The sequence below is a fragment of the Pseudopodoces humilis genome, chromosome 29 (assembly GCF_049639895.1).
Source record: "Pseudopodoces humilis isolate 2021_Gansu_Grassland_sample_001 chromosome 29, ASM4963989v1, whole genome shotgun sequence".
Taxonomy (NCBI): domain Eukaryota; kingdom Metazoa; phylum Chordata; class Aves; order Passeriformes; family Paridae; genus Pseudopodoces; species Pseudopodoces humilis.
Genome location: NC_142228.1, coordinates 2,149,790 through 2,166,872, shown reverse-complemented (window position 1 = coordinate 2,166,872; position 17,083 = coordinate 2,149,790). Strand labels below are relative to the sequence as shown.

Below are 17,083 nucleotides of genomic sequence, written 5' to 3'. Positions count from 1 at the left end.
GGAACTCTCCTGGTGTCTGGCCTTTCTGGACAATTTATGGAGAGATACCACACTGTTTTTCCGACCAAATTTGGGTGTCTGGATTAAGATGAAAAGCTTTGTGTCCCCAGAGCAATTGCTGCTTAGCAGGATTCTGCAGTTGAGATTAGCTCATTATAGATATCTGCAATATAGAGCCTGCCTTGGGCAGGTGAGTTCTGCTCTGCTTACCCTAAATACAGAAGTTTAATAGAATAGACAGAATATGGAAGACTTGAGCATTTTCTACATCTGAGGCAGCTGATCTCTCAGATCCCACAGGACATAAAATATTCACAGCCATGCTCCAGCTGTTTGTCCACCCCTTGCACCAATTCCACTCTCACTAGCTCACTTCTCCCTGTGCTTTCCCAGTGTCCCAGCCCTTCACTCCTCCTGCTCACAGAGCTGTGGGTGCAGGAAGCCAGGACAGGGTTTCTTTCCCAAACACCTTAGTATTGACCTCCTGAGAGGAGTTCCTGTAGCTTCTTCCCAGCTTCCCATTCCAGAAGCCATGTCCGTACTGCTCGTATGCAGCATCCAGGCATGAAGCCAGTTCTTTTCCTGTTTTCTCTCTGCCCTGTGCCTGCAGTACCATTTCTCACCCCGTTTTCCATACATTTAAGTCAGGAACAACTTGGACACTTGAGAGATTGTGTCGGTACTGCTCTTACCATTCATATTTTATATTGCTGATGATCTCTAAAAGTCTCTTTACCATTTGTTCTGGAATGCAAACACTGAAAATTTACATCTCAAAGACAATGCTATAAATATCAATAAAACATCATTACCCTCCAGCAGCCTCCCTTACCATTAGAGCTCATTCATTATAAAGTGAGTATGAACCTTCAGTACCACAGTGCCCCGTTCCTTGCTGCTCACTGTAGGAATAAAGCCATGACTGCAAGGAGAAAGCTGCTTCAAATGCACAAAAAAGGTACCTCCATCATCTCCATGTAAAATGGCACAAAATAAAATATACATTGTGTTTGCTTCAGTGCTTTACACACTGTTCTCAGCAGTCACTCTGATACCGGAAGCACAATAAATCTTAAATATTTAAGCATGCTGTGCTAGTACTCCAGGCCGTGCAATGATCAGTAGGTGCACTTAAATTTCCTCCCAACAACACCAGTTCAGTTGCTGTTGGAGACTGAAATTCACAAATAATCTCAGCTTTCATGTCATGCCCTCTATAAAATAGCAGCAGCTCTGTTAGTCCCTGAGAAGTCCTCGTGGGTCACTAACTACTGTCTGACTTCTATAAATGAAACCACATTCTGACAGTGCTGTCCTGGTGGGAGGATTATCTTTTGGGGATCACTAACCCCGGCAAAAATGAATATATAATATTCTCCAGGATCACAGAATAGAAATATCATCAGTATTGGTGATGGCTTTTGGGAAAAGGATTATGTCCTGCCTACACCTGAAAAACCTATTGGTTAATAAAAAAAAAACAACCCTCCATTTCTTTATTTGGCATGTTGATATGATCACTAATCCCCTCATTTTATATCAAATTTAAATAGAAATAATGAAAAATGTTTATGTGGTTCTCATAAATGTTAATCATGTTTGTGAGTGAGCAATTCCACTCCAGCACCTTCCCAATTCATCGCTGATGACAGCCTGTGACACAGAAACCTCTCCTTTTCTCTCCTGAACCCCCGCATGATCCGTGCCCCCGGGGTTTGTTCCATCTGCTGAAGGCCATCATGGGAACATGAGGCCACTGACTCATGGAGAGAGATCAGGCCTTCGATAACCTGCTTTCCACTGCCTTAGTATGTCTGTAACATGTTTTTCTACAGCACAGTTATGTCTGGTTTTTCCATGTCTTGTCAGCCATCCATAGTGAGTAGGACTAGTTTCTTGGACTACATGTTTTTGTGACTCTTGCATTATTCATGGGTGACACTGTGAGTATGTTGTGGGAAATTATTCTGAGGCTTTGAGCAGGAGCTGGACATGCTTAAATCTAGATGTTGTCTGATTTGGTTTGGTGGAGCCTTTTATGCTGAAAGTGGCACTGGGATCCTTTTAAAAGCTTACATGCAATTCATAAAAGCACAAAATTAATGTATAGGGCTGAAACACCATCACTGGGGCTCATTTGGTATTAAAAAATTCCACTTTTCCAGCAAACAGTCCCGTATTTGTACTTCTCTGAGCCTGTGCAAACACACCAGCTCATGGTGTTTTTATGTGTGTCCTGACACAGGTGAGATGCCATTCCATGGAAACAACTCATCCTATTCCACCCCCCTGTTAAACAGGCTTCCATGATGATCAGCACTAAGTATCGGGCAAACAATTAGGCAGCAGGCTATAGTAAAATGGTAATTAAAAGCTTGATGGGGAAGAAGGAAAAAAAAGAAACAAAACCCCCTTTTCTTGCCTCAAGGGACTGGAAGCTGCACGCTGTGGTGCACATGGTGTACGCTCGCCTGCAACCATAAAAATACACCGTTCCCATGGTGCTTCCTGTGTCTAGTCTGAAAAGAGACAAGCAATGAGAGCAGGGGGGAAGCGCTTGATTTCCCCTGTTTCTTTATGTGCCCCCAACACTGTTACCTTTGGTGGCCAAAGTGGATGCATCTTTAATTTAAAAATTAAATTAAAAAACCTGCGTTCTTCCCTCTGGGAGTCGCAGTCAAGCACGAATGTTTAATTATGTCTTAATTCTCTCAGCTGTTGAGGCAGACAACTTTTGGGGTGTTATGAATGTCAGCGAGCTTTCATGGTTGTGAGCTAAAAAGAGATAAAAGCCACATTTGTGGTTTATGGATGTTAATTGCTGCTGCACTGAGGTGTGTGAGGGGGGTGGTTGAAAGGCTGGAGTGAGACAGGAGAGGTGACAGAGCCTCACTGGGGCGCTCAGCGAGGTTCCAGCGGTGCTGCAAGAACATACACTTATCTGCCTGGAAAGGAAGTGCCGTTTTTTATCAGAATATTACATCTCCCAAGCCCAGCTCGAGCCCCGGAGCTCATGGGACTTGGGGTTATCTCACAACATCAGCAGAAGTTCACTGCAAGGGGATTTCTGTAGTGTTGAACCCAACAAGGAGCCTGTGCTCAACGGGTTGGGCTTCTCTGGGGGCTCTACTGGGACTGAAGCTGCGTTTTCCTTATCAACAAACGATCCTCGACTTTGTTTGAACTCTTCAGACTGCCGTCAGCGGCAGGAATGCTGCCAGGCACGCTCGGTGACATCAACGGGGCGGTGGTGTCACCCAGCCTGTAAATGATTGACATCAGCTGGACTATCCTGAGCACTCAGCACTGACACAGACACTAGGATGCTCTGATTGCCTGGAGATAATCAGAAAGTGCAGCTATTTCTCATTCTAATTAACCCATTGTAGTGATTAGAAAATAAAATTTACTTTTGAGATATCCTGACTCCCAGTGGACGCTCTCAGACAGAACAAGGGCTGGAAAGAGGATGGATGCACAGTTACACAATAGATGATGGGCTTCATTCCATAACTTTTAAAACTTTTTTTTTTCCACTTGTTCTACAATGTGTATCTTGGATCCATACAAAATAATTCCCTGAAATTACAGGTGAGAGAAATATTTATTCCTTTGACATAAAAATCAAATCTAGTCCAGGACAGATGAGTTGTGATCCGTCCCCACTCCCCCCAGCAGAAAACAAGTGATGCAGAAAATAACCCTGGGAACTCAAATCACATGTTGTTGTAGGAAATAATCAGTTTTTGGAAATACAGATTGGTGAAAAGGAAATCAGTTAATGGGGATGAGTCACATTTTGCACTCAAACCAGGCTGTTCATTTGGCACAAAATGGGAGTTGGAGGTACAGGTTCACTGTTTGTGCTGCTGCAAAAGTATCGGGAAAGGGAAACAGATCCGCAAGAGTAGAAGTTTGCTAAAATATATACAAATAATTCCCTGAGCATTGGAACTGAAGGCTCTTGTGTCTCGTTACTGACCGAATTTTAACTGAACTATGCAGGGTTTGCACGGGGTGCTGGGTGCCTGTTTCATCTGGGGCTCCCCGGGCCGGCGTTGCCGTGTCCTCAGCACCGTCTCCCATCACGCTGCATTCGCTCCCGTTCTTGTTCCGGCTTTACTTCCTTCTCCTGCTCTGCAGGAGCGTTAGGAATTTTGTAAATTCGGAGCTCGACTCGCTGTACTCCCGCGGAGCAGCGGTGGCTGCGCTCACCTGCCCGTGCGCGCCAGCCGCGCTCCTCTCCTGCCTCTCCTGGTGCAGGAGCTCCACCTCCAGGAGCTGCTCTGGAAGCTGCAGGTGCTCCCGGACGGGAGCTTTGAGTAATCCTGGTCTTCCAGGGAGGGTTGGATTTGTTGTGCTGGTCTGAATCGCAGACTCCTGGGAACGTCGAGGCTGGGAAACAGCTATAAGATCAGTTTTATTAAGGGAACACAAAGCGGATGCACCCGCTCCTCTAGAAGGCTATGCTAAAAGTAAACTACAAATATTTGATTAAAGAACCTCAAGTAAGAGATGACACAGGTGTAATCTAAAATTCAAGTCAAGATTATTTACTACTGGAGTTTTTTTATAGTTCAATCAAATCAGTGCACCGTTCAAGGTGTTCAAGAACACCTGAACCAAGCTCCTGCCTTCAGCCTATATGTGGTAAAATTCCTCAGATATTTATGACAGATTTCCCTGTTCTTCCTATTATTTTATCTTATTTTCTCTCCGTATTTAATTTTTCTTACAAGACTATATTGCATTGTCAAGAAGGCTCCTTGGAGATGAATTTACGAAGATTAAATGAAATGATACTTTGAATTTCTCAGGTTTGAAGTTCATTTGAAGCACAGTTGACCAGAGCCGACTGTGCCTGAGTGGTCACATTAGTGATTGGTCCCTTGATATAAGTAATGCCAGCGATTATCTGAATTTAACATGTGGCCTTTCTCAGTCTGACTGTTGGGTCCAGATGTTCTCTGATTAACTGTCTCATTGAAGTCTGATTTAACGGTTGTGATTGTATCTGCCTTGCTGGACTTCAGGAATTGTAATTTTAGAAATGTTTTCTCTGGGTGATGGTATCTTAACGGCAAAGGAAGGGAAGAGCTCATGCATTTTCATCTTTTTCTGTGTTTTTTTTCTAAGAGGGAGACTTCAAAGATATTCAAGTCTGAAAGGATAATGTTAACAGGTGTTAAAATTAAAACAAATTTCATCTGGGACAGGTGTTGGAGAACCTCTGCCCTGCAGAGGTCTGAGGATGTGGGATGGCATTCCCTCTGTGGTCCCCTCCAGCACTGGAGGTGTAGAAAGTTGAGTAAAAAAGGCAAATCATTGCCAATTTTTAAAATTTTACATCAAAATAAAATCCCATGGTAGTTTCAGCATACACTAGCCGTAGTTTTCCAGCCCCTAGTACAATTTGTCCCAGGGAAGGTCATTCTGCTTCCCCAAATTCTGTTTGTAGTTTCAGTTAAGAGCACTTAAATGCAGTTAAATAAAGTTAAATTCCATTTCCTTCTCTAAATGCAGCACTGCACAATGTTGCTGTGCAGTTTGTCCTGTTTTACTCCAGCTTTGGGAATTCTCAGTTTTGGGGAACATTTCTCCTTTACCCCTATTTCTGTTAGTACAACTTCAACATAATTCAGAAACCTGAATTAAAATCCTAGAAAAACACTGGAGTATGATTAGGCAGAAAATAATAATAAAGAGGAAGTACTGTGTGTGAAATCATAGATTTCCACAGGAATATTAATCTTTTTATGAAAAGTCACTGTTTTAAGTAAGATGCTTGAAGATCCAGTTACAAAATTCAAGTTTCCTGACTCACATGAGCTTGGAAAGTGTGTGTGTTGTTTGTCTGGTGTTATTTTGCAATTAATTGTACAACGAGATAAATTACACTATGCTTTAATGATAGAGAGGCACTGGTATTAATGAAGTAGAAAATACACATCTGAGCACTTGGAAAATGATGCCTGGCTGATTTTTTTTATTTTCTTTCCAATTCTCAGTGCTGCATTTCAATTTGATTTGTTTCTATTTTTGTTTCAAGTCACAATAAAACCAAGGAGACTCATTACCATTGAGTCTGCACTCCACAAAGGGGAATGATCAAAGTTTCTCTCCTATATTTAGAAGTGAAATTTCCACCAGGTGCATTCTGCATTGGGTTGTTTAGGAATTACCACTCACGTCTGCTTTATAAAGTATCTAAACAAAATAAGTACTAGGATTTTTGTATTAAAGTGACTACTGAACAATAGTACTAAGAAAATACCAAAAGACACAAAGATAAAATAAACCCAAAGCCAATATATCCAAGTAATAAACACAATATTTGGGATTTTTAGTACAGAAGTCTCTGCTTTGGCCTACATTGACACAAAAAGGGACCCAAGGAATGGGACAGACCCAGTGTCTGCACCCTACAAGGGCATTTCTTGTCACTATGTCCTGGATGGGGTGGTTGTCTCTGTTGTCTGGCTGGAAGTTAATTCTGCTGTGAGGTGATTGCTCTCTCTTTATTGGCAAACAATGATCTCATAAAAGCTGTTGGGAAAAAGGGAGGACTGGAGTCAGAAAACAAACCCAGGTTGGCCAAAATGGCTTGAAATCCTTTCCCTTCCCTAGATGGATATCTGCAGTGGGATAGAAGAAAAACATGGAGAAAAGTTGTCTTAACTCTTATAGTGTTGCCTCATTAAAAAAAAAAAAATCATATTGCTATTGTGTCACTTCACATTTTATAATTCTCCATTAATTACAGTCTCAGTATATACATGTAATTGTTTTCTTCTTGTTGTTTGAGGAAAAAAGACTTGGGCATAGCATTGTTTATTTTAATTACTTTCCCTTGGTTTATTATTTTTATGGGATGTACTACACTCTTTATTCACTAAGGAATGTGGAAATTTTTTATTCATGACTTATCTTTGCCCCCAGTGTGTTGATTGCACCGCTGAGGTGTTTCTCACAAACATGCAGGAATCTGCCTTGAATTTGGAAACCCCGCTGACTTTTTCAGCTTCACCACTCTGTCTCAGGCTGGGTTAGGTACAGGAGTCTCTCAATCTGGGCGGGGAGCAGCTCTGGCATGTGTCTGTAGGGTTTTGTGGGGATAACGGTGATGAATCATCAGTTAATACCTGTCAAACTCAGGTAGTCACAAGAACCCTCCAATATGGCCCATATCGACTCCCTTCTTGTTCCTCGGCATCTGAATCCCATTAACAGCTGTCAAAATCTGGTAAACTATTTATATGCTTTCACAATTTGTTTAATTGGATAGTTAGGAAATGGCATACAAGAAAAGCTTTCCTTTTTCCTTTTTTTTTTTCCTTTAGTCTGGCTGAACATCTGTAGCATTAGGGGCTCATTATCTCTGAATTGGCACAGCAAATCAGCAGCATCATTAAAATGCCACATTAAGATGATTAAGTTTCTTTGTTACCCAGTTGACTTTTTGCATGTGCTGAGGATTTCACGATTATGACCCCACTCCTTGTAAAACACTTGAGCTACATCACCCTTTCCTGCCGTTGTCTTTAATGGCTTCTGGGTTTTATTCCTTGTGCTCTTCTGATCACTCCTGATAAACTTTGCTTAACAACAGGACAAAACTTATGTTTTCTCTTCTGTGTTTGATGCCAGAGTCCAAGATCAAATGGAGAATTTGGGGAGTTTTCCTTCTGAAACACCTTTCTAGAGAAAACATCCAAGAATCAGAAACCCTTCAACTTGCCATAATTATTTGGCTCTCTTGACTTTTTTATTTCTGCATTTTCAGCCTGGAGAAGAGAGGTTGTGTGGAGATGTCAGAGTAGCCATCCAGTATCTGAAGGGACCTAAAAAGAAGCAGAGAGGGCCTCTGCATCAGGAACAGGAGTGACAGGACAAGGGGGAATGGATTTAAGCTGGAAAATGGGAAATTCTCATTGGATACATGGGAGAAACCCCTCTTGTGAGAGTGAGGAGGCTCTGGGACAGAGCAGCTGTGGCTGCCCCATCCCTGGGAGTGTCCAAGGCCAGGCTGGATGGGGCTTGGACCAACCTGGGAGAGTGGAAGGTGTCCCTGCCCAGGGCAGGAGGTGGGACTGGATGAGCTTTAATGTCCTTCCAACACAAACCCTTTGTGATTCTATCATTTTATAGAGCACACACAAGCACTGTTTGGGTGGTGACTCAGTCTGAAGTTGCCACCACATCTTTATTTTGGATTTTTTCCAGAACCCATTGTTTTTACAGTGTTTCAGGTGAAACAAAAATATTACTCTGGAGTATGTCTTTCATCTTGTAATCATCTCCCCAGGAAATGAAACCATGTACATCAGCCCTAACGCACCACACCAGCACTTTGTTCTGTAAAAGCTGCAGCTTTTTTTCTCTGCGTATATTAACTCTATTAACTGCCTCAAGAAAAATAGCTCCCTGGCTTGGACTCCATGAATGCTTTTTTTTCTCTTACAACCTCTTTACTTGCCTAATAGAAGACATGATAGCACTCATTTTTACCACTGTGGGAACTTTGTTAGTGTTTTTAGGGATAATTGTGTTTTTCTTCAGTTAAATTTCCCTATTCTACATGAAGTCACAGCTTCCTTCCTTTTGATTAAGGCAGACCAGCCTGGAAACTCCCTGATCTAATAAAATATGTTGATATGATTTTTAAGTGACAGAGACAAACCTTTCACACAGCTGCCAATCTCCTGATCACATGGTATTCCCTGTACATGCCAGTACAGAGAAAAGTCAGGACTGAAAAAGTAATCTGGTGGCTCCAGACTCTGCAATCACAGTTAATTTTAGTTCACACTATACCAAGCCATTTTTTCCTCAGACTGCTTTGCACAAAAGTTGTCTCCAGTCTGGCTGTCAGGAGGTGAAACAGCTTCTAAACCATAACAGGTGAAAAAATCCCAACCCTTCAAATTTGGGTTAAAAAAAGCCTCTTCCCTTCTCCTGGTCCAAATCATCAGAACATGAATTTTTCTGTGGAAATCCTTTAAATACCTACAGGAAAACATTGCCATGGACAGCCTCAACAGCCCCCATTTTTTGCAGAGGCAGTGATGGAAAAGCCTTGATCAAAACTCAGGTGCATCCTCCTGTGTTACTACAAGGAAGCACCAGCTTTACGTGCAGTATGGAAACTGCAGAGGTCATTATTTTCCACGGTGGAATCAAGTTGATTTTCTCATTTTGTACCAGTCCCCAAGGATGTGCCATGGGGGGCTCAAACCAGCACCCACACCATGCCACACAGACCCTGGTACAGCTCTGGAGCTGTGAGCCAAGAACTGTGGTGAGAAAGAGCAGCAAAAGGCACAGAAGCCTCCATTGGAGGTCACAGCTCGGCCTCCACTGCTGAACAACAGCGTGTGATGCAGACAAAAGGTGAGACGTTAAGTAGAAAGTGGGAATTGAAATTGTTTCTGAAAGCACCAACAAGGTGCAGCTGCACCGGGTACTTCCTTTTACCATGCTGGGCAGGATGTAGCAAATTATTTTGGAACGGCTTCCTTTTGAGAGGGAAAAAAACAACCAACCAACCAACCAACCAAAAAAGCTGCTTTTTTTTTTTTTTCTGGGAAAGGGATGGGTGTTAAAATCTGCTTTCAGCAACTGGCAATCTTTTTTCTTTGGAATGATGGAAATGGTTGTATAAACTAATTTTGAAGGAGTCTTGATAGCAAGATCACCCTCATTTCACCCTTGGACATGGAGTTGGCAGCAGATGGCACCTGCAGAGGAAGCCTTGTTTTTATGGAAGCAGGAATCCATGGGATGTGAAGGATCCAGAAAGGAACACAGCCCATTTTGGGGTGAATCTGGAGCTCCCTCTGACCCTCTTAGCAAACACCTAAACCCCCTTGAGCTCATCCAGGATGGGGGCTGCAAGTCCCAATAGCAAAATCTAAATATTTTCCTGGATAGGGAATAAAAACACACAGTATGGGAGAAAACCCCATTCTTCCATCAATATCCCCACCCAAGGAGAGCACAAGAGGGATCTCAGAGTTTTCCACACTACTGTGGAGTCTTGTGTAGGACAAAGAAACCATCACCCACTTATTTCCCACAGCTCAGCCCAAAGTCAGACAGTTTGGCAGGGTTTAATACAACCAGTTAGGACAGAGGAGTGATTTTCTCCCTAAAATGTAGCTGAGAATTTTGATTTCATGAAAGTTTAGGTTGCCAGATCTTTCTTTTTCAACGTTGCTTTTATGTCACCACCTCATTTTCACTGCCACCCATTGTTTGTTCTCGGCATTTGATGTGGTTTATTACTCAGAACCAGAGCTAATACATATTCAGCAGTTCATGTTCTGTACTTTGGAGAAAGGCAAGTGATTCAGTGCCAGATTGAACTGTCTAACCCTCGGCTGGAGGGAGGAGCAGGTGGCCAGAGAACAAGACTTTCAAACAGGAAGCCATGTGGTGCATCTCATGGCGCTTGTCTTCACTTGGTAGCTTGAGGCACGACTTGAGTTTCTACCTTAGTCTGTCCCTCATCAGAGAACCACGGAATGGCTTCATTTGGAAGGACCTTAAAGCCCATCCAGTCTCACCCCCTGCCCTGGGCAGGGACACCTCCCACTCTCCCAGGCTGCTCCAAGCCCCATCCACCCTGGCCTTGGATACTCCCAGGGATCCAGGAGCAGCCACAACTTCTCTGGGCAACATTGCCAGGGCCCCCCCACCCTCACAGCCAGGAATTTCTTCCATATACCCGACCTCAATTTTCCCTTTTTCACCTTAAAGCTATCCCCTCTTGTCCTGTCACTCCAGCTTATGATGAATTGTCCCTTTCTGGCTGCCTTGTGACCCCTTGAGACACTGGAAGGTGCTGTGAGGTCTCCACACAACCTTCTCTTCTCCAGGCTGAACACCCCCAACTTTCTCAGTCTGCTTTGAGCAGAAAAATAATTGTCCTGGTAATTATTAAGGATTTTAATGGAAGTGCTGGTAGTGTTGGAGATAATTGTGGAAAGGAAATTCATCACCCTAAGCTGGGAATCATCAGCTGTTTATAGAGTGTGCTTGCATTTTTACTGTGTTAGTAAATCATTAGCTGCCTGTTACATCCACCTTTGTCACAGAGCTGCATTCATTTAGGCAATGCCTCTGGATTCCTCTGGACTGACTACAGCTCCAGGAACCTGTTTGAAGGCCATGGATGCTGATCTTCAGGAGGCATCAGGTTCTTTGCAACATCCTCACAAAATTACTTCAGGCATTTCTGGGATACATTTATCTATCAGGAAACCCTTACCCTGCCTCTGCTAGTTTTACTCACATAGTAAATCAAGATAATCAACAGCTCCTCACACATCTGAGAGCTATGGATAAAAACTGTGATTTGCAAGTGAAAATTAGGATTATTGATTAGGCTTAACTAGTGAGAATCTATTAATGGGAGAAATGGGAGTCCTACACTGATCAGACATATTTTCTGGGGCTGGTTCCAAGCATCAGAGGTTCCACAAGAAGGTATAAGTTATAAGATATAATTACTCTCTTTAATTTGTGTCTTTCTGTATTTCCAATTCACAAAAACAACCTGAAATCTTGATTTCTATAAAAATAATTGTGAGTGGTGTGAAAAAATGCTTTCTTTTGAATCCTGGCTAGTAATCTCAGGAGATGTTTGTACTGTATTGTACTTTCATAATCTGTAGAAGGAAATTCTCCATCAAAGGTAATTACCAGGCAGGTTAATTGCTTTCAAGGGTTATCTCACTGTATCACTAAGTGCACTTGGCCAGTGAAGTTTTACATCTCCATTTCTTCATCTGTATATTTCAATAAAAGTTTTAGAAAGATTAATACTGTCTTTTTATATAAAATTTTATGCATTTTTTCCCTAAGGTACTTCACTGTGAATAAGATTACCCTTTTTTCATTCCTGTGCTTTGTTTTACCTGCAGATGATGTGATTAAAGTGAAAGGTGAATACAGTGAAAGAGAGGAGAGTGTTTTAAATTCCGAGCCTATGGAAAACCTGGAAGAATCCGAGCTGCCTTACACATATCCCAGAGAATATAATGAATATGAGAGCATTAAACTGGAAAGACACTCGGGTTCATATGACAACGTCAGGCCAGCTAGTGGAAAGATGAATTGTGATATCTGTGGATTAGCCTGCATTAGCCTCAATGTCTTGATGGTTCATAAGCGTAGCCACACTGGTAAATATCCCTCTGTTGTTCTTGTAAGAGCTGGAGTACTGCAAAGATGATAATTTTTAATCTTGACTAGTTATTTTAAAAAAAGGATACCAAAATCAGGGTTTCCTTGTTCCATCCTTGATGCCACATGTGATCTTTATCAAGTTACTCACTCTTCTGTGCCTCACTTTACCCATCTTTCTTATTGGGATTGAATATTATTAAAAGCAAGTTGGTGAGGCATTTTAAGAATTTTGGATGAAAGGCACTATGTAATGCAGTATTTCTGGCACAAAGCAAAAGTTAATTTGGTTTTGTGCTGCCATTTTCAGTCTGTGTATAAATTTTCCTGTGTGCCATACTTTGGCAACAAACCAATGAGCATCTTAAGTTTCAGCCTGCAGTATGATAAGACTTTTTTCCCTTCTAAAAATTGCTGGCTTGTTGGAATCAGCCTCCTTTGGAGTGCTTCTTTCCGTGGAAGAACTGTGCAGTGCTTTCCATAGTCCTACATATGCTACAAGCAGCTCTGACAACAGGGCTGCACCTCCCTCCCACTGAAGTCACACTCTGTGTGTTTCTATAGAAAGAAATCAATCCAATATCTCATTCTTTCCTCTTCCAAAAAGGCAGAGGACAGCATGATACCCACGTAACCATTAAATGTCCTTTTCTGTATGTCATTTTAAGGTGAACGGCCATTCCAGTGTAATCAGTGCGGAGCTTCCTTTACTCAGAAGGGAAACCTCCTCCGCCACATTAAACTACACACAGGGGAAAAACCTTTTAAGTGTCACCTGTGCAGTTATGCCTGCCAAAGGAGGGATGCGCTTACGGGTCACTTAAGGACACATTCTGGTAAGTGACTTCACAGGCACTCCATGTGTTTTGGATGTGTGTCACTGGGACACTCGGTGTGGAAAAGACAGTCAGCAAGGTTTGCTCAGCCTGTGAAAGGCTCAACACAGAGCAGTGACCACTCACTGGTGTTCCTGGAAGCAGCTCGGGACTGGCTCTGCTCTTGGTGCAGAGAGAGGGGCCATGGGAATCCACGTCACAGCCCACAAACCTGCTTGCACAAATAACACCATGGTATTTCCACAGAATCACAGAATCATTTTGGTTGGAAAAGACCTCCAAGATCATCAAGTCCAACCTTTGGCTCATCACCACCTTGTCAGCTCATTTTCATACGAGTGGAGCTGGCTGTGCCAGCAAGCTCTGAACTTGAGGACAGTGTGAGATACGCTTTGCTGGGACTTCCTCCCATCCCATTCTGAGCTGTGAGGAAAATCCCAGGAGCATAATCGCAGGCAGATGACTATTGCCACGTGACTGTGGTGTAGTGCCTTTCATCTGGATCTCTTAAAATGCTCAACAGATGTTTCTTCTCAAGCCTGGTAGGGTGTTCTGTCCATTTCACAGATGGGGAAATGGAGGCACAGAGCTGAGGTGACTTGGATATCAAGTCAGATATAAGTCCATCTTAGCTGCCTCAGTTCTGCAGGAGCCAGGTTGTGCTTGCCCTTGAATTTGTCTGTATCCTGTGTTCTACATGGGCTCAGAAAGAAAACCTTGATTCTAAATAATAGATGTTATCTCTGCACTGCACTGTACAGAAAAAAAGTTCAACCTCACAAAGAATCAAAGTCAAAAATGAGCTTATCTGCCAAGGATAAATGAGATTCTGATTTAATCAAGACCAGCAGTGCGGAGCTGTCCCCCACCAGTACAGTGCTATAACCATCACGCTTCAAGCAAGACAGTGTTTTAGTGGTCCCTTGTGGTTATTTTAATTCTTTTATTGTTTCTTTTTCTAGTGGAGAAGCCATACAAATGTGAGTTTTGTGGGAGGAGCTACAAGCAGAGGAGCTCATTAGAGGAGCACAAGGAGCGGTGCCGGACTTACCTGCAGAACGCTGGCATGTGTGAGGCTGGTGAGTTTATCACATTACAGTGGTTTCGGGGTTTTGGTACATTACAGGGCTTATAAAAGGGCATCTGGTGAGCTGTTAACCCACAGCCTGAGAACAGCTTTTCCTACACTCCCTTTCAGTAACCTGAGGGGCTACAGCATTCTAAAGGGGCTGGTTCATGGTAGCCCTCAGGCGGGTAGTTAGAGAATGCTTTTATTTTAGTCACCTTTTTCTTTAACAGTTACTTTGTGTAAAACATCTAAAATACCTTGTACCCAGCATTTCTGGAGGTCATGCTCAGTGAGTTAAATTATTCCTACATTAATGCTGTTATGTGGGTCATTTCACAGGATGAGTTGTTGACAACTGTTGTTCCTGTCTCGGTGTGTTTGATGATTTCTTTTCTTTAGAATAAGAACTGTTAGAATTTGCAGAAGTTTGGCCTGGATGCAGGGCATGAAAAGGCAGTGGTATCCCAAAAATCACTGATAGATCAACTTAAGAGGGCATGAGAGGTAAAGGGCTGCTTTGAGTATAGAGCTGCCTTTGGAAAAGATGAAACATATCAAAACATGTTTTTTTCTTATTTTCCATTTGGCAATCTCAGTGCTGTAGTTCCAAAATACTTTGGTGAAAAGTAATTACCATAATCTTTGTTTCTGCTTTACATGAACTGTTCAAATCCTAAAATGAACTGTCTGATTTGAGTCTCACAACACACCAGTAAGTCAAGAAAAAAAATTGCTCTTCCCATTCAGAGTCAGGGCATGGCTGTGACCTCCCAAAGGATTCTATGACTGATCTAAGCAGAGCTGAGGCTACAATTTCAGAATTCAGGCTCCCATCTTTTGCTATGCAGCCTTGATAAAATACCAAATAATGTAAACATGGAATCACAGAGGGTTTGGGTTGGAAAGGACTTTGAAGCTCATCCAGTGCCCACCCTTGCCATGGGCAGGGACACTTTGCACTAGGCCAGGTTCCTCCAAGCCTTGTCCAACCTGGCTTTGGACACATCCAGGGATCCAGGGGCAGCCACAGCTTCTCTTGGCACCCTGTGCCAGGGCCTCACCACCCTCACAGGGAGGAATTTCCTCCTAATAACTCTACCAATAACAGTAAGAAAAAGATTCTGCAGGAATCATCACAAGCCAGGCCTGAAAATCAGTGTGAAGAGCCATTGGTATGTGATGAAAACCTTGGGTACAGGAATCCCTACGTTGTGCAGAGTAAGTAAATTGGTGTTTCGGGCTTTGTGAAACACACAGGAAGCCTCCCAGAGAACCATGATTTAACAAAGTGTTTCATAGAGTTTTTTAATAGTTTTATAGTTTTGTTAGCAAGTGACATATTTCTTAGAGCATTAGTTAAAAGTAACTGGTTATCAGCTGATCAGCAAATTTTGGGTTTTGTGAGAACCCTCATGCATTGTAACTGTGGTTTGTGTTACAGTACACACATCATGGCAATCACCCAACGTGTCCACCCGTGAAAATGGAAAACATTTCTGCTGCAGGTTTCTGCTTAGAAACTATTCTCATGGTTTAGACGCATTTCAGAATAGCAACATTTCCCCCTTCCCCCAAGCCTGCGGTGCAGTCCTTGCTGCAGCAGTGCAGGGAGCCTTAACTGATCACAGGGAATGTAAATTCTCAGTGTGCCAAGAGGTGGCTGCTCCCCTGCCTTGGAGACCTTCACACCCTTACATGTACTGTGGTGTTGTTAGGGAAGTAGGAAATTTTATGAAAAATGGGAATTCCTGGGGCATTTCCATCCAATTCCCTGGAATCAACAGGATGTTGGGTGACAGAACCAGGGAGAGGGAAAGCTGGAAAGACTCTCAGGAGGTCATTTGCTACATTCTGGGTTTTTTTTCCCCTAAGTGTAGCACTTTGCATTTCTGTTTGGTAAACATCCTCTTTCCATTACTGACCCTTTCCCTACTTCTTTGCATCACTTTGAATTTTGGTGTTTTTCTGGATTCCCCTCAAGCTCCTCAACCAGGTCTGGTGGAAAGTGTCCCAGTCCATGGCAGGAGGGTGGAACTGGCTGACCTTTAAGGTCCTTTCCAACTCAAACCATTTCATGATTGGTTTTTGGAATTCTATGATGCTCTCATGGAGCCATCTTTAGATACAAAAGTACTCTACATGCCATCATTCCTAACTGATTGAAATATTTAAAAGCATCAGGACAGTAGTAACCGTTCTAGTTGCTTTTTAGCACTATGTTTGCATGTTCCAAATGTGGAAATATTTCTAAAAGTTTCATGTAACAATATAGTTGGAGCATTGTCCCTGATAACCATCTCTCACATTGTTCTCATTGCAAAATCACCCAGCTCAGTTCCACTCTCCCTTCCTGAGTGACCACACAGAGATGCTACAGGAAGCAATGCTTCTAATTTCAGCTTTGTACTTGAGGGCTTTGCTAACAATATCTGCACATTCTACTAAAAATTCTGCTCACATTGGTTGGTGTGGCAGAAACCACACTATGGGAACAGCTCAGTGCTGGTGTATGCATGGGGCTGGGACAGCAGCTGCTCTCTCTCCAGCTGCAGGATGACATGGTGGCCCAGAGATGGATGTCCCATCCTTGGAAGCGTTCAAGGCCAGGTTGGACAGGGTTTGGAAAAAGCTGGGCTAGAGAAAAGTGTCCCTGCCCACAGCAGGGAGGTGGTACAGGGTGATCCTTCCCAACCCAAACCACACAGTGAACTCATGATGGCCAAGGGACAGCACTGTTTGGAGAGGTGGCTCCTCACCCAGCACTCACAAGACAACATAAAGAGTCCTCCATAAGGGATAATTCACAGTGGCAGGAAAATGGTCCTCTGGAAGTGTTTTATGCAAGCAGGATTACACCTGAAATGCACACTGAGACAGGCAGCAGCACTGGGAGCAGCAGAGAGACCTCTCAGGGGGGTGAGGGAAGACCATCCTCAGCCCTGGTGCTGGCTGAGCAGGAGAGGGACACCCAGCTTTAAAAGTGGGTGAGATC

At 43.0% G+C, this 17,083-nt stretch overlaps 1 protein-coding gene across 5 annotated transcripts in view; it reads left to right on the top strand.

The window, feature by feature from the left end:
• The window catches only part of IKZF3 (IKAROS family zinc finger 3), a 34,103-nt gene that overhangs the window by 7,259 nt on the left and 9,761 nt on the right, over positions 1-17,083 (top strand). For 2 of the 5 annotated variants that reach the window (XM_088068132.1, XM_005531419.3), the window contains exons 4-6: positions 11,925-12,185; positions 12,855-13,022; positions 13,985-14,101. In XM_088068132.1, the coding sequence (XP_087924258.1) occupies positions 11,925-12,185; positions 12,855-13,022; positions 13,985-14,101 (546 nt within the window). Of the gene's footprint in view, positions 1-11,924; positions 12,186-12,854; positions 13,023-13,984; positions 14,102-17,083 lie in introns of those variants that run through there. The other 3 variants (XM_088068133.1, XM_088068134.1, XM_014260197.2) reach the window with 3 other exon arrangements.